At 60.2% G+C, this 21,432-nt stretch overlaps 1 protein-coding gene across 2 annotated transcripts in view; it reads left to right on the plus strand.

Moving 5' to 3' along the window:
• CUNH10orf76 (chromosome unknown C10orf76 homolog) overlaps positions 1 to 21,432 on the plus strand; it is an 88,874-nt gene that overhangs the window by 27,978 nt on the left and 39,464 nt on the right. For both annotated transcript variants that reach the window (XM_019502705.1, XM_019502706.1), the window contains 8 exons: positions 299 to 374; positions 1,997 to 2,090; positions 7,854 to 7,955; positions 10,541 to 10,599; positions 13,064 to 13,129; positions 13,827 to 13,896; positions 15,009 to 15,069; positions 16,798 to 16,886. In XM_019502705.1, coding sequence (XP_019358250.1) covers positions 299 to 374; positions 1,997 to 2,090; positions 7,854 to 7,955; positions 10,541 to 10,599; positions 13,064 to 13,129; positions 13,827 to 13,896; positions 15,009 to 15,069; positions 16,798 to 16,886 — 617 coding nt within the window. The remainder of the gene's footprint in view (positions 1 to 298; positions 375 to 1,996; positions 2,091 to 7,853; positions 7,956 to 10,540; positions 10,600 to 13,063; positions 13,130 to 13,826; positions 13,897 to 15,008; positions 15,070 to 16,797; positions 16,887 to 21,432) is intronic.

The raw sequence follows: 21,432 nt of genomic DNA on the forward strand, positions 1-21,432 counted from the left end.
CTCGCACTGAGTGCTCCGGGGATCACGGGGGCAGGAGAGCAGGTGTGTCCCCAGCCCAATACAGACGGGCACACGGCAGCAGGAGGCTGCTCTGTGCTTCCAGGCTCCTGGGCTGTGCTGGAGACTGAGGAAGGCAGGGTCCCTCGTGGGATGGGTCTGGCGGTGGGACATCTACACTCATGAGTACTGCTGTTTTGTGGTGCCCCAGGGCCTGGCCTGGTCCTCTCCAAACCTGGAGCCCAGTGTCTGCTGGGTGATCGGGTTGGGAGGCTGTCGTCACCGTGTCCCTTCCCCGCAGGACGAACGAGGCGATCCTGCTGGCCCTCTACGAAGCCGTGCACCTGAACCGGAACTTCATCACCGTGCTGGCACAGGTGGGCTCCCGCACCGGTTTGCTGCGGCTGTCTGATCGCTGCAGCCCTCTCCTCGCTCCTGCACCCTTGGTGCCTAGTTAGAGCGGTGCCGGCTCAGAGACAGGTGGGGCCCGGACCCAGGGGGATGTGGAGGTGAAATCTCCCCTGCCGGGGCGAGAAGCAGTGGTTTGGGGGGTGTTGTCTAGGCAAGAGCCTTGTCAGACTGACCCAGAGGGGCTGGGTGCGAGCCCCACAGGGCACTGAGCTCTGCCTTGAGGCTGCTGGAGAGTGCCCTGCAGAGCCCTCTCTTCCCTGCACGTGGCTAGTGTCTGACCCCTGCGAGGGGGACCCAGTCTCCAGGTAGCAGCAGAGTCAGCGCCCTGTTGTGCAGGGCTTCTCGGAGTGAGTTGGTGAGGGCCTCCATCCTGGTGACGGGGATTTGGCTGACCTGGGGCCAGAAGACTCCTGAGCTGGGGCTCCACACCCATTGGAGCATGCCAGCCTCAAAGACCCCCTCAGGGCTCCTCTCCTAGCAAAGATGGGCTGGCACCTGCCCTGCAGCAGCCAGGGGGGTGGAATGACGTTCTCTCCTGGCCCTGGCGTTGCCTGGATCTCGAGGCCCTGGGGGTGGAGATGGGGAGATGTGGAAGGTGCTTGTTGATAGCCCCGGGGGCATCCGATGAAGGGTTCGTGGCCTGCGTCTGTTCCCTCCGTGCTGCTAGGTGGCACTCTTATCTCAGCTGACAGCTGAAATACAGTTTGGGGGGAAAAAAGGCACTTCAGTGAATGCCATGCTGTTCTGTCCAGTGGCTGCAAACACGTTTCTGCATAAGATTTAGGGGGAGAATGCATTTTAAAGCTCTTTCGTGCACTCATTTAAACACTGACTTATAGCCGAGCCCCATAAAATACACGGATTATGGGATATTACAGCAGGTGTGAAGCCACCTGCCTGCAGCCCCACAGACTCATATTCTCACCAGCCCATCTCCATCGCTTCCCCGGTCTCCAGACTGTCACTGTGCATGTTTATAGGGGGATGACAAAGTGTTGTGAGCATCAGCTGGGCGAAAGATGTTGGATGGAACCGATTCATTCCATCAGAGCCAGGCTGCAAATAAGATCGCTGGCTGCTCGAAACCCTCACCTCTTCTGATGGATGCGGGAAATAAATGGGAGCCGGGGAGAATAAGGTTACAGCAGTCGTTAGGCACGGAGCTGTTAGCAGAGATGAGCTGGAGAGGAGAGCCAAGGGGAGAAAGCCGGGAGGATCGATACTAATAACGTTATTTATGTGGAGCTGTTCTCTCCCAGAGCACTCGGGACATCATAAATCGCTGGCGTGTCTAAAGAGGAGGATGCTAGAAAGTGAGGAGCTCCTTTTAAAGCTGAGCCAGGGTTGGAAGTGTGCAGCCAAGGGGTCATGCTGAGAGCCTTTGGGGAGCACGGGGGCTTTAGGTGCTGTGCATGTCTGTGGAGAAGAAAGAATGGCAGGGTTTGGGGGCGATTCCCCACCGTGTAGCCCCTCCTGTGTTTGGCTGGGGGAGGCAGGATGAGCCTGTGCTGCTGGCAGGGAATGGGTGCTCCATGCAGAGGCCCTGCATAGCTGTGAGCCATGCTGACCCCCATGTGTCTCCCTGCAGAGCCATCCCGAGATAGGCTTGATGACGACGCCGGCCAACCCGGTTCCAACGACGCCCGTCACCCCACTTGGCACCACGCCGCCCTCATCAGACGGTGAGAGACTTCCTCCTTCTTGGCCCAGACCTTGCCAAGGCGCCGCAAGGGAAATGGCAAGGCTGCCTCTCGAGGCAGCAGCTCACTCACTCCGTCTGGAGAAGCTAGAGCCTGTCGTCTCCTCCTGGAGACCTGGCCTGGGGAGCAGGGTCTCAGGGCTCACTTTTGGGGGGCTTTCTCCTCCCACTGACCTCTAGGAGCCCTCTGCTCTGGGTGCTCTGGCCAGGGGATCCCTCTCCCAGTGCCCCAGGCAAACGGGCCTCCCCTGCGAAAACCTTTTGCCTCTGGCTGTTCCTCATTGCCAGCCTGTTCCCATGCTGCCTGGACTCACCCCCTGCTCAGCATGCCCCAGGGTCCAAATCTCAGCTGGGAAGTAGGAGCTATTGCCACCAGCCTTGCTCAGACAGGCTTCACAAATGGCTGCTTAACCCGAGTCCTGGGGGCTCTAGAGAAGGAACCTTTGTGCTGGCATAAATGCACCAGAGCTGTGTAAAATACAGCCCTGCTGGGCTCGGGGAGAGTCGGCTTAACCCAGTTTAAGAGGCAGAATTGAGCGATGTTTTTCACTGACTTTGGCAACGCCCTGGGCGTCTGAAGGCAGCACTGCACAGCTTGAGCAGAGCCCTGTCCGGGCGGGTTCTGGGGTGTCAGGTGTATGCTCTGCAATTCGGGTCACCGATAGCCTCGTTCGCCAAAGACTGCTCCTCGCGGCTGCTTTCTGCCTGGTTGCCATGGATATCAAAAGCTTTCTGTTCAAGAGAGGGGGAAAAGAAAAAGATCTGGAGCCTCCCTGCGTGCGTGTGCTGGGAGATGCGGAGGGACAGGAGTTGCAGAGACTTCCTTTCAAACGGCTCGCTGCAAATGCCTCCGCCCACGCGCTTTATTATCCAGCTGACAGGGCTGTGCTTACCTACCACGCGCTTGCTTTAATTGATCAGGAAGGAATCGGAGCGCGTGATGGCGCGGCAGCCGGGCCCTGTCCTGCTGGGAAAGTTATTAGGCTTAAGAGAAGGGGGACTGAGCTTCACTAGCAGCACTCCCGTCGCCTTGTCCCTGCCCCTGCCCCTCGGTGTGGCTGAGAGCTGGGGCTTGGTTTAGCAGCAGGGCTGTTAGGTTAAAGGCTTTACCCATCACTTCATAGGACCTAGCAGCTCAGCTCTAAAAGCTGTGTGGGGCTTGGAGTTAGCCCAGGCCAGCTCAGCCTCTGGGGGAGAGTCTCTGATTGACTGATTCTCCTCCATGCACTTAAAAATGCAGCCAAGATGTTTCCAAATGACAGCAGCAGGCGGCAGAAATCCTGGCCTGGTCTCCAGCACTCCCTGGTGCTCCCCTGGGCTGTGATCTGATACGGGAACACCCGCACAGAAGAAAACTGGGGGCTTTGCGAGCTGGAGCTGTGATGTGAACCTGGTTTCACGGATCTGCTTCATCCGGCATCGGCTGCGAGCGGTGGACCCCTGCTATGCAAATCCAGGGCACCTGTCACCGTAGCATCTACATGTTGATTCACTAAGTGCCATTACATGTTAATTTGCTGCGTTCCACCCGTCAGCCCCAGAAGGGCCTGGCGGGGCTGTGAGGACTGTCGCGGTCCTCAGCCGTAGCTGTGGGTGTCTCGCGCTTGTATGATGAGTGCTGGTGTGGCCGGTGTCTGGTGACGTCCGTGATGTGCCTGGTGCCCTGGAGCCCTTGCCGCAAGAGAAGGAGGGCTGCAGACACCAGCAGACATGTGGCCTCACATCACGCCCTGCTCCAGCTTGTGCCCGGTAGCCTGGGGCCTAGGCCCTATCGCGCCGAAGGCTCATAGAGTCATAGGAAGGTCGAGCCGACGGGACTTCATGAGGTCACATCCAGTCCAGCCTCTGCCCCAGGCAGGATCATCCCTGACCAAGCCAAGCATCTGTCCAGCCCGCTCTGGAAAACTTCGGGAGGGGGAATCCCACCACTTGCCCAGGCAGCCTGCTCCAGTGCTGGACCCCCTGCAGTGCCAGGGAGTTCCTCCTCATCTCCTGCCTCAGTTTCCCCTGCTGCAGCTCGAGGCTGTTGCTCCTGCAGTCAGAGAAAAGCCCATCTCCATCATCAGTCACCCTGCAGGGACTTGAAGCCCGTGATCAAACCCCACTCAGTCTTCTCTCCTCCAGACTTGGTCACCCCAGCTCTTCCACCCTAGGCCCCTGGTCATTGTGGTCGCTCTGTACTGGACTCTTTCCAATCTGTCCACGGCCTCCTAGAAGTGCAGGGCACAGAGCTGGGCGCACAACTCTAGGGGAGGCCTCCCCAGTGCTGAAGAGTGGAGATCCCTGCCCCACATCTGCACCGACGCTCCTGTTCATACAGCCCAGGAGGCTGCTGGTGGCTTTTGAAAGCAGAGCAGAGCGGGATGGTGTTAGAGGAGCATGTGGAGCTCCCCAACTCCTCCCCTCAGGCCCCTTTGCTTGGCATTGCCAGGTTTGTTCCCCTGCTTTCCCACTACTAGCAAACGTGCACGCTCCATGAAGCATGGTGGTGGGGGAGAGGGCTGTTGGGAAGGATGTTTCATCGGGCAGCCGGTGTGGATCATGGAGCTGGATGCCGAGAGCTGGGGACAAAGGGCAGGAAGGGGCCGCATGGGTCAGGGCATCCCACAGACGGCCACACCGCAGAAACCAGGGCTTCCCAAGGCCCGGAGAGCTGCTGAACACCTGCGACGTCATGCCGGGGGCCGAGGGATCATGGCGCTGCCACAGCAAGCAGGATCGTGGGGCTGCTGCTGAGGTCTGCCAGCCCATTCCTCCTCCAGTGGCCAAGGGCAGCCAGTTGTGGGTGAGGGTGGCTGCATCCAGACACTTTGCAGTGCTGGTGGCCTGCGGACTGCATGTCGGGAGCCCCTGAGATAATCCCTGTCGTCACTCAGGCTTCATTTTTAAACAGACTGGGGGTCTTTTGCCTCAGCTGCTTGCATGCAGAGAGAGCTGCAGACCCCAGCAGTGAGAAGCTTCCTCATTTCCTGCTGGCGTTTAATCAGAGCTGGTTGATCCCTGATTGTTTGTGCGCCAACTTCATCTGATAGGGTCAGCAGCTCTTTCCCCCTCCCTGGTGCTCATTGGAATTATGGACTTCAATCCTGTCCCAGCTCAACCCGTCTCTCCCCTGGGTCAGCAAGCCAAGCTCTCTTTAAGTCTTTTCCCTCCAAGTCCCTGCTTTTCCCCTGATCCTTGGTGCCTTCCCCATTTTGGACCTGTCCTGCCTTGCTGCGGGTGCCCCTAATTGCAAGCTGCCATTCTGCAGCACTAGCGGGAAGTGCCCAAAAGTCTTGGATCCTGCTGACCTTTTTATGGCCATGGGGCATCAGGCAGCATCGGAGCTCCCTGCATGCTTGAGTCCAGGCCTCCAGTCCCGTGCCCTTCCTGGGATAGACACCGCCTCCCAGCTCTGGGAAGGGGAAGAAAGGAAACATCAGAATAATGACTGGATAATAACTGACAGGCAAACACTTTGGGGCTAGGCCATGGTGCCAGGGTCAGGTTGAGCATCCTATGGAAATGCCCAGCCCTCGCTGCGACCCGCTCAGTGCTGCTGCCAACTCTTGTCACCCGCAAGGTCTCGTTAGATCCTATGGCAGCAAGGTTTGAATAAACACGCCGCGCAGCTGCTTAGGGAGTATAAACCAAGTGTAGCCTTTATTCATGCTGCTTGTTGGGGGATCAGATGGCTGGCAGCAGAGACGGTGCATGGTGAAACGCAGAGTCCCCGTACCATGGGGTTGGCAGGGAGCCCAGCCCAGCCCTGCCTGAGGCAGGAACAGCCCCGTCCAAACCAGCCCAGACAAACCCTGTGTCTGACCTTGGAGCCACGCGACACAGTCACCCCTGACACAGCCCCAGGCATTGCCCCTGCCCCAGGAAAGCAGGGGGGCGACAGCTGCCAATGTCTTGCTGCTGTCAGGGGGTCACGGATGGTCCAGAGACGCCAGGCCCAGGCCGTGCCTCCACTGCAGAGGAATGCAAAATCCCCCAGTCCACACCAGTCTGACCGGAGGAGATCCCTTCCTGCCCCTGTGCAGCATGGGGCTGAGCCTGAGCACAGGGGCAAGACTTGCCTGCCAGGACCCTGCGGAGTTGTTGCCAGCAGGAGCATTGGCACAGCCCAGCCTCATTCCCAGCCTGGGCTGCAGCACCCAGCACCTCTGGAGGAGGATTAAGCCCCCTGACCTGTGGAGCAGAAAGGGCGGGGGGGGGCACCTAGCACAGCCCAGAAACTGGGGACACCCCACAGCAAAGCACGGGCATCGCTGCGCCTGGATCCTCCCCGAGCGTGTTTCTGTCCTACTCTTTAGAAGCACTGAGGGCAAATCCACTGCATTGCTCACATGTGGCCAGTCATGGTTGGTGCCAGGCACTTTAGTATATGCTGATTGATGAACTTAGCTAATTACAGCCTTCTTGCATCTCCTCCCAGGTATGTGCCAGGCTCGGTTATTGTCCTACTCGTTTTTCTCATTGACTGTGGCAGGCTGGAGTGATTCCACCATCCCGGGATGTCCTTGATCCAATCCCAGATGCTCTCCTGCTTCCCACAGCACTTCTGCCTTGCAGACATTAACCCGTGCTGCTTTTGGCCTGTCTTACGGCATGCAGCTGTGCGCCCATGCCATGTCCAGGAGAGGTTGGGCAGGTACTGGGCAGGGATGCTCTAGGTGCAGCAAGGCCAGTGCTCTGCTGTGGGGTGTCCCAGGCCCCTGGGCTGTGCTGGTTGCACGCCCGCCCCTTTCTGCTCCATGTGTTAGGGGCTTTAATCCTCCCCCAGAGGTGCTGGTGCTGCTGCAGCCTGGGATGGGGCTGGGGCTGGGCTGGGCCAATGCTCCTGCTGGCACCAACCCCGCAGGGTCCTGGCTGGAGGGTCTTACCCCTGCACTCAGGCTCAGCCCCGCGCTGCACTGGGGCAGGAAGGGATTTCCCCCCTGCTCAGACTGGTGCGGACTGGGGGGTTTTGCCTTCCTCTGCAGTGGGGGCACGGCCTGGGCCTGGGCTCTCTGCAGCATCTGTGACCCCCTTGGCAGCAGCAGGACGTTGGTGGCCATGGCCTCCCTGTATCCCGGAGGCAGGGGTGATGCCTGGGGCTCTGTCAGGGCCAACTATGTTGTCTGTCTCTGAGGTTAGACACAAGTTTTGTCTGGGCTGGTTTGGATGGGGCTGATCCTGTCTCAGGCACGGCTGGAACTGGACGTGACCCTGCAGGTCCCTGCCAGCCCCACTTCTCTGATCTGCGTCTGCTCCGCGGCAGCACATGTCCAGAGCAGCTGCTTTTGAGGCTCTATTTTTGGAGCCGCAGCTGGGGGCTCAGCGGAGGCTTTGCTGCTTGACCTGCCACGATCTTTGGTCACTGCTGCAGCTCTTGCTCCCTTCCTGCCTTGTGCTGTTGCTGCTCTGCTCTGATCTCTCCCTCCACAGCTGCTGGGGATCTGAGTGCCCTGGAGCATGTGGGAGGGAGATGTAAATGCTTCTCCCAGGCTGCTTTGAGTGCTTATGGCTCAGCCTCGGCTGGGGCTCTGCTCTCCAAGGGAGGGCAACGCAAACATCTGCATTGCCCATGTGTTGGTGGACATTTGTTGGGCCGGCAGGTGCCAAATACAGTAGCAGGCTCATGGACATGGGGGAACTGGGAGCGGGGCCATGGTGAGTGCTTGCTGGACCCCTTCCTGGAGCCTGACTCAAGCTCCCTGCAGAGCTGATACCCCTGCTGCAATGTACAGAGGGTGAATGCATCTCGTCTGCTTTGTTGCAGTGATTGGCTCCACGGAGCTGCCCCTGGATGCTGACGTGCAGACCAGCAACCTGCTGATAACCTTCCTCAAGTACAGCTCCATCGTCATGCAGGACACCAAAGGTAATGCCCCAGCTGGTGGCATGGAGCCCCACTGAGGGGCAGTGCTAACGTGCCCAGTGCCTGTACAGACAGATCTGTATGTGCCTGGGTGTCTTATTGCTGGTTGGCAGCTCTGGAGGGCCGGGAGGCCTGGGGGTGGCAGCAGGGTAGGCAGTATGGAAGCGGGGAGGCTGTTGTGCAGAAAGGCTGGGGGGTCTCTGCATGTTTTCTTCTGGGAGGCATCACTAGACCCAGGTCCCAGCTCTGTGCTGGGGAGGGGAGGAGGTGGGACTCCATGTGCTGGCACAGGAGTTGGCATGCAGCAGTGCAAGAGAAGTTCCCACGATGCTGGGTGGTGAGAGGCATGTAGCTGGGACAGGACAGGCTGCAGCAGTTCCTACTGTGCCAAGTGCCTTTTGGGTGCATGGTAATGCCCCTACCCCAGGCTTGCCTTTCCTGGCATTTGCTCCTTTGGAGCCAGAAGCTCACTAACGAGCTGCTGGCCTCGTCTGCATGGAGATGCATTTCCCTGTGGTTACACACGCCTGATCGGCGGTCGAACGAGGGACTGTGTTCTCTTCCCGTGGTGCGAGAGCCCCAGGCAGGCAGGCATTGTTGTGCGCCAGGGTTTCTGCCCAGGCCAGAGCGGGCAGACCATCATAGCTGATGCTGCCATGGTGCCTTGTTGCAAAGCCCCAGGCACAGCATAAAGCAGCATGGACCGTGCTCCATCTCCAGAGGCCAGTGTTATGGGTGAGCAGGAAATGAGGCTGCTAGAGGCCAAGCCTCTGCTGGGACTCGTGTTGCTTTTGATGGCTTTTCAGTGGACCCCAGATGGGCATCGGGGGTGTGGGAGCAGCTATGCTGGCTCTGCCCAGGCTCCAGCATCCACCTCTACCAGGACCCAGCCTGGGTGGTTCTGAAGGAGTGGAGCCCCCATCATGGAGCAGATGCCCTTTGGCTGGTCCCCAGAGCCTGGTCTCACCCCTTTTATCCTCCATGGTATAAAAGAAGACATTTAGTGCTGGCTTAGCAGTGCAGGTAGCTCCAGGGATGGCACCAGTCTGGCTATGGAGAGCATCATTAAACCTTGTCCAGGCCTCCCCTGCTCACCCGACATGGCCGAGGGCTGCTCCGAGACCCTTCCTGGGGTAGAGCTCGCCAGCTTTTTTTCCCCGTGGCAGAAATAGGCTTTGACCTCCATGCCTGCTGAGGGGACTTGGGGTATTCCCTGCCTGTAATCAACGTTTGAGAAAGGATCTGCAGCCTCTGTAGCAGGAAGTGCTGCCCACGGGCAGAGCCCGACGGTGAGGACCGGCCTGCAGGGGCCAGACCTGGTGGTGGAAGATTTCCCATCGCTGGGGCCCGCGCGTGGGCAGAAGCAGCAGTGCTGAGTGCAGCACGCTCCCCGGGGAAGGGAGCAGTGCTGGGAGCTCGGCAGGAGGAAGATAACGAGTCTCCGGCGGTTTGGTGCTCTCAGGGCTGGTGCTTCTGCCGCGCTGTCTTTCCTGCCTCGCAGCTTTCCACCAGCCAGGCACTGTGACCCCCGGCTACCTTCCCCCTGCAACGCACTTTCCTCGCAAACTGCTCAATGCAGCGGGGCAGGATCTAGCCCTTCTGGTGCTTGGTTTCTCTTTAATGACTGCGTCCAGGCCCCAGTAACAAGCGCGCTGTCAGCCTGCAGTCAGCACCGCCTGCGAGCTCGACACGGTCTATTTTTATACCGTGCTGGGATCACAGAGCACGTCAGTCACTCGGGAGCGAGGGGGTTTCAAGGGGAGCAGCAAGAGGGGGAGGCAGCAGGCTCGTGCCTGGCAGCTGCTGCATGGACGGGGCGTGTTTCCCACGTGTTGGCCTTTGCGAGGGGCTGGAACGTCGGGCCCGGCTCCGCGGAGGCCTCGCAGGCATCGCTCTTGAGCAGGCATGCATCTCCGTGGCAGGGCTGGTTCCCAGTCAACGTCCCCTGCCCTGGGCTGTCGGGCTGCGAAGCCAGTGATCCCCAAACCAGGGAGGAGAGCAGAGTATTTCAGGTGCCCTGAAAGGTGCTCACTGCCCCCTCCTCTCAGCCTTGTTCACCCTTCGCCAGGTTTCCCACTGGGTCTTCCAGGGCCAACTGTGCCTGACGGGTTAGGGGGAGCAACAAGCAGAGCAGCCGGAGAAACCCCTTTGGAGGCTGCCTTTGCAATCAGATGCAGCCAGGACCTTTCCCTTCCCAGCCTCTTGCTGGTGAGCAGGGTCTGGCTGTGCTGGGATCTGAACTTGGGACCAGGCTTCACTGCTTCTGTCACAGCTCTGCGGGCCACAGCAAGGGTTTTGCAACAGAAAGACGGCTGTGTATGTGGGTGGGACCTGGCTGGGCTGGCGGGGTCTTCGCTCTTCTTCTGGCTGGGCTGGGGGGGGGATGGAGAGACCCCAGCTGCGAGAATGAGTCTGAGGGTGGCAGAAGTTTCCCACCGACTTGGCAGGGTTTGGTGTTCGGGCTGCGCACTGGCTCTGGGGGGCAAGGCCAGGCCTAGCCCCTCGTCCCTGCAGGGGGTTGGGTCCGGGCCTTCGGTTCCCTGTGTCATTGCTTGGCCGCCAAATCACGTGTTCCCTCTCCTTTGCAGATGAGCACCGGCTGTACAGCGGCAAGCTCTGCCTCATCATCCTGACCTGCATCGCCGAGGTAGGCGCATGGCGGCCTGGCCCTGCCCGGGTGCTGTGACCCGGCTCCCCTCACTTCTCACCACAGGGCAGGGGAGACCTGGAGGCATTAGTTCACCCTTCGTCAGCATGCCCGGGGCCCTTCCTGTAATCAGCGAGAAGTCCGACACTTCCTCTCAGGGCTTTGGTCACTGCTGGGGTGGGGTTATGGGGGGGGATCTCCAGCTTGTTCACCCTGTTGTTCAGTGTGAGGTTTGAAGAAGGTCAAACTGGTCTGGACTGGGGGTTTTTGCCTTCCTCTGCAGTGGAGGTGCAGCCTGGGCCTGGGGTATCTGCAGTGCTCATGACCCCCCAGCAGCAGCAGGACATAGGCGGCTGCATCCCCCCTGTATCCCAGGGACAGGGGCAATGTAGGGGCCTGTGTTGTGTTGGACCTGGGGTTTGTCTGGGCTGGTTTGAACAGGGCTGATCCTGCCTTGGGCTGGATGTGACCCCACAGCTCCCTGCCTGCCCCGCGGCTCTGGGATTTCCATGATTTCTATGATACTCCAGGCACTTGCATGAGCAGGACAGGGCTGGCACCCAGCTCAGCACTGCTCTTGAAAAGCCAGGATGTTGAAGAAGGGTCTGCAGGCTGGATCGGGCTCGTGGAGCCCTGTTATCTGACCCCTGCGTCTCGGCCTGACTGCACGCCACATGCCCCAGCTCCAGCCCCAGCCCTAGCTCTGCATGTCAGCTCCAGAACCAGACCAGACCAGACTGGACTCACAGACCACCCCACACCCTGGAGCTGGTGCATGGGGCTGGGCCCACATGGGCAGCTCACCTAGCACCTTGCACCTGCCCCAGGGTGTCTGAATGAGATGCGCTTTCCTGCAGCTCAGGCCAGAGCAGAGAAACCTGCCCGGAGCTGACTGTGGGCTCTGCAGCTAGGCCATCCCCATCCGGCCCTCGCCCCTGCCCCCTAGATGGGCTCGATGGGCTGGCCAGTTGGCAGAGAAGCCCAGGTTTGCAGTTTGTCTGCCTGGAAGCAAAGGCCTCTTATTGCAGGCAACACAGGCAGTCCTGTGCCTCCTGCATGGGCCATAAACCATCATCCCCAAGCACCACGTTAGAGCTGAGTCTCTTGTGGCTCTGTTAGAAATGCTGCCCATTAGCTGTCTTCAGCCCGGGGCTCTTGAAGGGCAGGGAGGCACTGGCAGAGAAGAAATACTGCTGGCAGGTGGCAGTGGGTGTTTGACCCTGGGTGCTATGGGGAGAGTGGATTTATGGCAGCTCTTGGCCACAGAGCACGGTGAGATTTAGTGCCAATGCTGGAATGGGTTTTGCTCGAGCCACCCGCTTGCTGCCTGTGCTGCAGTATCTTCACAGATTCATCCTAGAGTCCCGGCGCCGCGGGGCAGGCAGGGAGCTGCAGGGCCGCATCCAGTCCAGCCCTGCCTGAGACGGGATCAGCCCCATCCAAACCCCCCCCAGACAAACCCTGTGTGTGACCTCAAAACCACATGACACAGCTGCCCCTGACACAGCCCCAGGCATTGCCCCTGCCCCTGGGATGCAGGGGGGCCACGGCCGTCAATGTCCTGCTGTTGCTGGTGGGTCATGGGCGCTGCAGGGAGCCCAGGCCCAGGCCATGCCCCTGCTGCAGAGGAAGGCAAAACTCCCCCAGTCCAGACCAGTCTGAGCAGGAGGGAAATCCCTTCCTGCCCCAGTGCAGCATTGGGCTGAGCCTGAGCGCAGGGGCAAGACCCTCTAGCCGGGACCCTGCGGGGTTGGTGCCAGCAGGAGCATTGGCCCAGCCCAGCCCCATCCCCAGCCTTGGCTGCAGCAGCACCAGCGTGTCTGGGGGAGGATTAAATCCCCTGACACCTGGAGCAGAAATGCGGGGGGCATTGAAGCTCTTCCATAAACCTCATGCTGTCTTGGGGCTGAGGCCTGGCCCCAGCAGGATGTCCCCATGCCTCCTCCAGCGGGTGTCCGAACTCCCAGTCCTTCTGGTGGCCGAGCCCAGAGAGCGATGGGACCCAGATTACCGACCAAACCCTGGGGACACGGGCCTCTGCTCAGGAAGGGCTGCGTGGGGCTGGGGGTCCTGAGGCTGGCGGCCGAATGGGGCAGTGGGGAGCGAACCCGCATTTTCCATGGGGCAGGGCAGCTGTTGAACCCATAGCTGGATGACCAGGCCCATCTCGCCCGGTCTCCTATGTCATGTGGAGGCTGGAAGGGAGAGTGACTGGGTCTGAGCAGGGTTTTTCGCTCAGGGAAATCTCCCTCCTTGGAGGTTTTCAGAGCCAACCCCTAGCTAAGCTGGGTTAGGTGGGCAGGGGGCTGGGCCAGTGGTACCCTCTGGTCCCTGCCAGCCCGGCTGATCCGTGATCCATGCGCTGAGCATTTGCCAAGCACACCTGTCCCTTGGGGTCGGGTAAGAGCAGCTGGTGGCTGTCGGCGCTGCGTGTTTCTCACCTCTCCCCATGCCCTCTCCGCAGGATCAGTACGCCAATGCCTTCCTGCACGACGACAACATGAATTTCCGAGTGAACCTCCACCGGATGGTGAGTCTCTCCTGGACGGGCCCCGGTCTCCGTGCTTGAGGCGGGGAGCACCAAGGTTTGAGGTCCTCACCCACCGGGGTGTTGTGTCCTGCACACCAGCCTGGGGGTGCCCATGAGAACCTTTGCAAGGATTGCTGCCGGTGCCTTGGCTCGATGTTGCCTTGAGAGGGAGACACGTAGCCACATGCCCTTGTTGGCTTGCTCCGGGAGCTGAGCTGACACTGGCCTGGAGCCTGGCTCCAGGAGAGGATGTGCCATGCAGCCTGGCTGGTTGGGGAGCCTCCTGCTTCAGCAGCTCCTTGGGGAGTGCTGAGTCCAGTGTCGTGTCTTGGCCTGCACTGGTCACGGTGTCCTGGGCTCAATCCCCAGCTTGGTCAGGAGCCGATTAATAGAAGGGGGAGGCATCCCGTTGGGTCTGCCACCCCACCACTGGACCCTGCTCCTGACAGGCAGGGGGAATCTTCCTCCTTGGAGGTTTTCAGAGGGGATGCTAGGCTGGGCTGGATTGGGATAGTCAGGGAGGGCCCCACCTGGGGCAGGGGCTGGGCTGGCAGAGATGCTTCTAGGGCCATGCCAGCTGCAGATAGTGGTCCAGGGGGCAGTGGAGGCAGCAGCAAGACCCCAGGCAGTCGCATCCACATGGAAAGCAGATGAGGATGCTCGCTGACCCCTCTCCCTGCCCCGCGTGTGTTCACAGCCAATGCGGCACAGGAAGAAAGCAGCCGACAAGAACCTCCCATGTCGTCCCCTGGTGTGCGCGGTGCTGGGTGAGTAGTGCTGGGGCTGAGGCTCCCCGGGTTGGCCTCAGGCCTGCTGCAAGCGGGGCAGAGCAGTGCGCTTCTGGGGCAGCTTAGGGTTGCAAAGACGTGGCATCTTCCCAGAGACTGCATGGTGGTGGGGAAGGGACCTGCTGGGCGCCCTGTCTGCTGGGGGCCGGCTAATAGAGCATGGGTGACCCCAGGCTGGACGGCAGCCCATGGGGGAGGACCTGGGAGTCTTGGTATATCGCAGACCCAAGGCGAATGCATCAATACAAGCATCAGGCGCGAGATGTGGGAGGTGATCGTGCCTCTGCTTGTCACGGGTCAGGCTTCATCTAAAGCAGGGAAGGTGGGCTCTCCATCGCTGGAGAGGTTCAAGGAGAGGTTAGATAGGGGCGCGATCTAGGTGCAGCAATGCCCATGCTCTGCTATGGGGATCTCCCAGGCTTCTAGGCTCTGCTGGTCGCCACATGGGGCTGGGGAGGAGCCCCCTGCCACCGCCTCTTCTGCCACACGTGTCTGCGACACACGTCACTGAGCTGGGCCTGTTGCTTGCTCTTCTCCTGTGAATACCCTGAGCGGGACTCCAGCTGCCAGCTGAGCCCCCAGAGCCTGAGCCTCAGGCAAGCGACTTAGTCACTGCAGAAACGAGGCTGCCGCTGCCTTGCTCCTGCTGCCTTGCTCCCGCGTTGCTGCTATAAATATGCGGAGGGCTCTGCACGGTACATCTCCAGAAACAAAGCTCTCCGGCATACATCGCCCCTGGTGAAAGCCTCTCTCAGGGCATCGTTCTTCCTGGAATTTTCCATCAGCAGCACCATGAAACCCAAGGGCCTTTCTGTGCCTCGCAGTCAGCCGCGTGGGTTTTTTTTTATTGAGGGATCCTGAGGGTTGGGGGAGGCCTGGGGAGGGCGCATGCCGCAGAGCCAGCACTGCACAGATGCCACCCATGGGGCTCCCAAGAGCTGCTTCTTCTCCCAAGGAGCCGCGGGCAATCCAAGCTCAAGAGCTGGGTCATTTGTCTTGTGGGGAGGGATTGCATGGGCTGCACTGGGGATTGCTGGGTGCAGCCACAGCTGGTTTGATGGTCACTGTTCTCTTCTTCCCTCCCCTCTCAGATCTGATGGTGGAGTTCATCGTGACGCACATGATGAAGGAGTTTCCCATGGATCTCTACGTGTAAGTGCTGGGGCAGCTCCAGCCTCCATGTGTAGAGACGGGGCCGTTCTAGTCCCACCACTCCTCTCCCTTGCCCAGGATACTGCTTTTAGAGGGGGAGTGAGAGGAATTACCAGGCTTCCCACAACCCGTGCGCTTGCTGTGTTCAGTGACCAGAAAGGAAATGATTTCTGCCCTCCCAGGGAGCTCTCCTTGTCTGCCTGATTGAGCACTGAGAGCACGGCAGCAGGGAGGCATTTCACCCACCATCGTTGTCACAGGCCCCCAAGTGAAACCCCAAGCTGGGAGCAGTTAGCCAGCTGTCAGTCCCTCTCTCCACTTGAACTCCAGGCCCTGGGGAGTTGCGCAAGCAGAGAGCTGCAGTGTTGTCCAGGGGCTGCGGCTCCAGGCATGATCTTGACCCAGCTCCTGTCCATGTGCCAAGACCAGCGGGCTAGCGTGGCCCCATGCTGGCTTGATGCGCATTGGGCGTTTTTTGTGGCAGGGCCAGGCATCGCAGAGCAGCAGCAGAGCCCTGGAAGATGCTGCCTGTGCGGGCTGCACTGGACTCCCCACCGCCGGAGCAAGCAAAGCTCATTGCTTGCAGCTCTGTACACATTGGCAATCGTTCTCATCACCATTATGGCGTTGGGTGTGGCCCAGGAAGGGAGAGCAGTGCAGGAGAGACGCAGTAGCCAGGATGAAGGGGAAAGCACTTTACATAGTGCGGCAAGGGAACATACCGGGGCTGCTGTCGGCACGTGCTGGTTGCCATCAGTTTGGGCATGTTTACGCAGCCCCCACGTTCAGCTCCTGCCAGAGCCGGACCTGCAGCAGACAGTCGCTGCAGACGGCGGAGAGGCTGTACACACATAAGCCCCTGTGTTGCTGCCAGTGACACTGGGGTCAGCTGGAGGGGGTGCCTGTTAACCAGGGCAGGTCAGGCTGCTTTGACCCAGGGCTGTTGCTGCCAGTGGGGCCTGCTGACCGAGCCAGCCCAGCTAGTCAGGGTTCCTGAAGCAGCGTCCCCTGGGGACTTGGCCCCTGCGGCTTCAGCTTTCAGAGTAAGGAGGCGAATTGGGTTTGGTTCAGCTCTGGAAGTCCCTTGCTCTTGCCCCGGGGTCCCTTGCTGCATGGCGGTTGTGCTCAGAGGTGCATGTGCTTCCCCCCGGTTTCCGCTGGCTGCATGAGGAGCTCTGCCTTGACCCAGCCCGGTCTCATGGCCGAGCAAGCACAGGGCTGCGGACAGGTACTGGACACAGGCCTCGTCTGTCACCCCGGGCCACTGCCCTCAGCTCCGGGGTGCCCCCAGCTTGTCCTGTGGGCTGCGGCCAGGGTAGGCTCAGGTCCTTTTCCCGCTCCCCTGCTTGGTGAGTCCAGCAGTAGCCCAGCAGCCAGGTGCCACGTTCAGCTGCTTTAAATTGATCCTGCCCCAGCTGGGACTTGCAGCTGCAAGGGCAGCCAGTCTGGCCTGTGGATGTGTGGTGGGCCTGCCCAGAGATGAGACTGTTGACAAGCTGGTTGCAGGTGGGTTTCTTGTTTGTGAACATTTCCCAGAGAGCTGTGTGTGCATGCACACGTAGGCAAGCACTGGAGCCTTCCCTGAGAGGCATGCCTTGTGCCATGAAACACCCCCAGCACACGTGAGAGTGCTGCTACTGTGTGAGGCCTCCTTTTGCCTTGCCAGGGCTTCGACCTCACCATCCCGATGCGATGCGTATTGACCTGGCCTCTCTCTCCACCCCCCAGGCGCTGCATCCAGATCGTGCACAAGCTGCTGTGCTACCAGAAGAAATGCCGAGTGCGGCTGCATTACACGTGGCGGGAGCTGTGGTCAGGTACCTCCCCTTCTCCCACCCCTGCTGCACGCACCCGGGGGCTGCTGCTCCCATGCCAGGGTCCTGGGTCAGGTGCAAATGCTTGCAGCTGCACACAGCCGGTTCCCGGGAAGGGCTTTGCTTGGATTTCATGGTTGCTGCAGGTGAATTTTGGCCTCCTTTGCAGCGCTCTGGGCTTGTCTCGGATCCCTTAGCATCGTGGTGCCTGGTCCTAATCACCATGGTAGCGAGTGTCATCAGCCCTGATTGGGGCCCTGGAGGAATGGGCTTGAGCAGAGCATTTCTGCCTTCAGGCGCTGAGAAAAGGGGAGGGCTTTTTGGCACTTCAAGGGGGGCTGGCAGTGCTGGACGGGGGCCCAGTGGGTCCCAGGAGCCCAAGCCATAGGGCAATGTCTCGGCCAGGAGGCAGCATGGAGGCATCTGCACAGGCTGCAGGCAGAGCTCCCACTCCCCGAGCGAGCCCGGAGGCTCCCTGCACGCCCACCCCCCCCTGCCCCCAGGCCTGGTTTCGCAGCTATCAGCGTGAGCGGCTCCATGGTTGAATGGTCTTGCTGGCAGGAACGGCGCCAAGCTTAAGCTCTCCCTTTCTTTGTGTCCTTCCCCCCTGCCGGGGGAGCCAGGGGGGTCCTGGGAGGCTGCTGCTGCTCTTGCTAATTAGCTAGTGTTTGTACAGGGTTTAGCAATGTAAAGCACTTTAGGAGAGCAGGAAATGCTGCTCAGGCTGGGGGGAAGCGCTGGGGGAGGGGTGTGCAGGCACGCGTGTGCAATGCGTGGTGCCGTTGGGAGCACGCTCGGGTTGGGCATCCATCCTCTGGGCAGAGCTGGAGGGCATCTGGTGCTTCCCCTGTAGCATCGCTGTGCTTCTAGGAACTGTGTGCTGCCAAGAGGACCTGCCCCGGCCGCCCCGGGGTGACAGGCATGTCCTGGCTGGGCCCGTGTCTGTCTCACGACTGGTTCTGACTCTGGGACCTGCTGCGCTGTTAGGTTTCTGGCCCTTTTTGAGCCACTGTTTGCTCTCCCCTGGCTCTGGGACAAATGCAGGGGTGTCCTCCCAGCTACTGTGTCCCTGACAGACAGCACCCAGGCAGGGTGCAGGGACTTCTGAGACCAGCCCTGCAGGGTCCTGGCTGGAGGGTCTTGCCCCTGTGCTCAGGCTCAGCCCTACACTGCACTGGGGTAGGAAGGGATTTTCCCCCTGCTCAGACTGGTCTGGACTGGGGGAGTTTTGCCTTCCTCTGCAGCAGGGGCATGGCCTGGGCCTGGGCTCTCTGCAGCGCCCATGACCCACCAGCAACAGCAGGACATTGACGGCCGTGACCCCTCTGTATCCCGGGGGCAGAAGCAATGCCTGGGCTGTGTTAGGGGTGACTGTGTCGTGCTGCTCCAAGGTCAGACGCAGGGTTTGATGGGGCTAATCCTGCTTCAGGCAGGACCAGACTGGATGTGACCCCGCAGCTCCCTGCCAGCCCCACGGCTCCAGGACTCTGTGGCTGAGCAGTGGAGGCCTCGTGTTGCTTTGTGAGCGCTGTGAGCAGAACAGTTGTTGCTGGAGCCCAGCCGTCACCAGAGCCCGGCCATCAATGTGCCCTTGTCCAATGCAGAGAGGCCGAGCAGCTGTGGAAGAGGGGCCGTTCCCTGTCAGAGAGGAGGTCTCACCCTCCTCCTGCATGACATTACCGTGGGGCTGTCGGCATGTGGCCATTTTCCCCATTTCTCCCGTGACTGGTATTCGGTGTGCCGTGTGCCTTGGGGAGGAGCAACTGCCCCCACCCCGCTCTGGTACGTGCAACGTGTGCACTCAGGATCACGGGGCCAGAGTTGCAGTGTCTGCCAGCAAATGGTGGCTTGTGTACTGGGAGCCCACTAACACGGGGGTCCATTTGTACCCCCCTCTTGTCATAGCATCCCAGAGCCACGGGGCACGTGGGGAGCTGCGGAGTCGCATCCAATCCCAGCCTTGCCTGATGCAGGATCAGCCCCGTCCAAACCAGCCCAGACAAACCCCATGTCTGACCTTGGAGCCACACAACGAGGTCACCCTGACAGCCCCGGGCATCGCCCCTGCCCCCGGGACGCGGTGGGGCTGTGGCTGCCAATGTCCTGCTGCTGCCGGGGGGTTATGGGCACTGCAGAAAGCCCAGGCCAGGCTGTACCCCCACTGCAGAGGAAGGCAAAACCCCCCAGTCCAAACCAGTCTAAGTAGGGGGGAAATCCCTTCCTGCCTCAGTGGGGTTGAGCTTGAGCACAGGGGCAAGACCCTCCAGCCAGGACCCTGCGGGAGCATTGGCACAGCCCATCCCCATCCCCAGCCCGGGCTGCAGCAGCACCAGCACCTCTGGGGAAGGATTAAACACCCCTGACACATGGAGCAGAAAGGGAAGTGTGGGGGGCAACTAGCACAGCCTAGAAGCCCGGGACACCCCACAGCAGAGCGCAGGCATTGCTGCACATAGAGCATCCCCCACCGGTGTCTGTTCAGCCTCTCCTTGAACCCTCCAGTGATGGAGGGTCTCCCTTCCCTGGTGTCTCTCCCACGGCCTCCCGGCTCTGATAGGGAAGATCTCCAATCTAAACCTGCTATGCTGCAACTTCCAGCTATGGCTCCAGGTCCTGCTCTGCAGCAAGAAAGTATGGCTTCTCCCACGGCTCCGCCACTCGCTCCTCTCCTGTGTCCGGGGACGCCAGGCCTCCCTGCAAAGGGAGAGGACTGTGCAGCGAGCCCAAGAGGACAGAGACTGCCAGCTGGCGGTTCAGTCCGTTCATCGCTGATCCTGCTTCAGGCAGGGCTTGGACTGGAAGTGACCTCTGGGGGGTCCCTGCCAGTCCCACGGCTCCAGGATGCTATGACACGGCAGTCCTTCAAGGATTCGCAGACTATGGCCTGGCCCCTCTCGAGCGCCTTTCCCGCAAACTGAGCGTGGCCAGCTCCTTCCCTCGCGGTGAAAAGCAGATGAGTCTGGAAGGGGCGGAGCAGGGGGGCCTGTCTGATGAGAGATCAGGGCTGCGTTATCCTCATGCAGCAAAGCCCAGTGGTTGCAGTTGGCATCTGTACATTTGTGGGGTGCGAGGAACCCTGTCAGCCCCTGAAATGCAGGGAAACACCCAGCCTTGACCACCTTTGGGCTGGAGACATCGGGAGGTTTCCAGTCAGAGGGGCCTGGAGCAGCCTCCAACACAGGACTGGTTTGATGATGGAGCCTGGTGCCTTTCTGCTGAGCCCAATCCAGGAAGCCCTGACTTGGGGTCCCAGGTCCTGTGCCTCCATGTGCAAAACCACTGCATGTCCTCGCACAGGGGACTCCTGGCCAGGCATGAGGCCCGTGGAGAGGGCAGCGAGGGGAAGTCCAGGCAGTACCTCCAGGTCCCTGCTTCCCCGGGACCCCCCCAGACTGGGAGGGTCAAGGGTTGCCTGGGCTGGTGGGGAAGGCCTTTTAATTAGCTGGAGCGGGTTGTAAGTAGTGGGCAGGGGTCAGAGCTGCAGGGCTCTGCAGGCTGGTGCTGTGCAGGCGCGTACAGCGATGCCAGAAGGGCCTTCTTGTGACTCACCGAAGCCTTGTCTAGAAAATACCTTGTTTCTCCAGCACCTCCCACCCGGGCGCTAGTGACAGACTCTTGCTGGGGGCTGCCGGGAGCAGAGCCCTTCCTCCCAGTTGCTATGGCTCGCGGGAAGGGGCAGCCGCGTGCCCAGCTGACGAGGGGCTGCGCATCCCCGTGTAATTACAAGCTTAAATCACTCCTCAAAATCTTTCATAGTGATGCCGCAGCAATTCATTAGGGCAGCTGACGGCAGAGCAGAGCTTAACGAATCAGCTCTGCTGTCAGGCAGCAGCCGGCGGCGGGTCCCAGGTTACTGTCAGATAAGCGCTTGGTTTCTCTTCTTCTAGTGCACTTCGTTTGACAGCTGCCGAACTCCACGCTGCAGCCGGTGCCCTTAAAATACGCATCCCCGGTCACTGTTCCAGCACCCAGCGCCTTGGGTTTTTTCATTTCGGTACCTCTAGGGATAGACCGAGCTTTGGCTGAGATCGCCCAATCTATCTTGTCCTCGGTTTCTCTATGAGCCCAGTGTGCCCTTGTTGCCAAGAAGGTGAACAGCATCTGGGGCTGCCTTGGTAGGAGCATTACCGGCAGACAGAGGGCAGTGATTCTTCCTCTCTATTCAGCCCTGGGGAGGCCACATCTGGAGTCCTGTGTCCAGCTGTGGGCCCCACTGCAGAAAGGATGTGGACAATGTGGACAGATTCCAGCAGGTGTAGCAAAAATGGTTGGGGGCTGGGGGACAGGACTGGTGAGGAGAGGCTGAGGGAACTGATTGAGTCTGCAGAAGAGAAGACCGAGGGGGATTTGATAACAGCCTCCAACTCCCTGCCGGGGGGCTGCAAAGAGGATGGAGCTCTGCTGGTCTCATAGATTCATAGATTCATAGATTAAGGGTCGGAAGGGACCTAGTAGATCTTCTAGCCCGACCCCCCGCCAGGGCGGGAGAACAACAAAAAACCCCAAAAAGAGAAACGGGACTCAAACGAGTCCAGCCAGGTAGGCATCC

Source organism: Gavialis gangeticus, unplaced genomic scaffold, assembly GCF_001723915.1.
Source record: "Gavialis gangeticus isolate Ggan-Ray unplaced genomic scaffold, GavGan_comp1, whole genome shotgun sequence".
NCBI lineage: Eukaryota > Metazoa > Chordata > Crocodylia > Gavialidae > Gavialis > Gavialis gangeticus.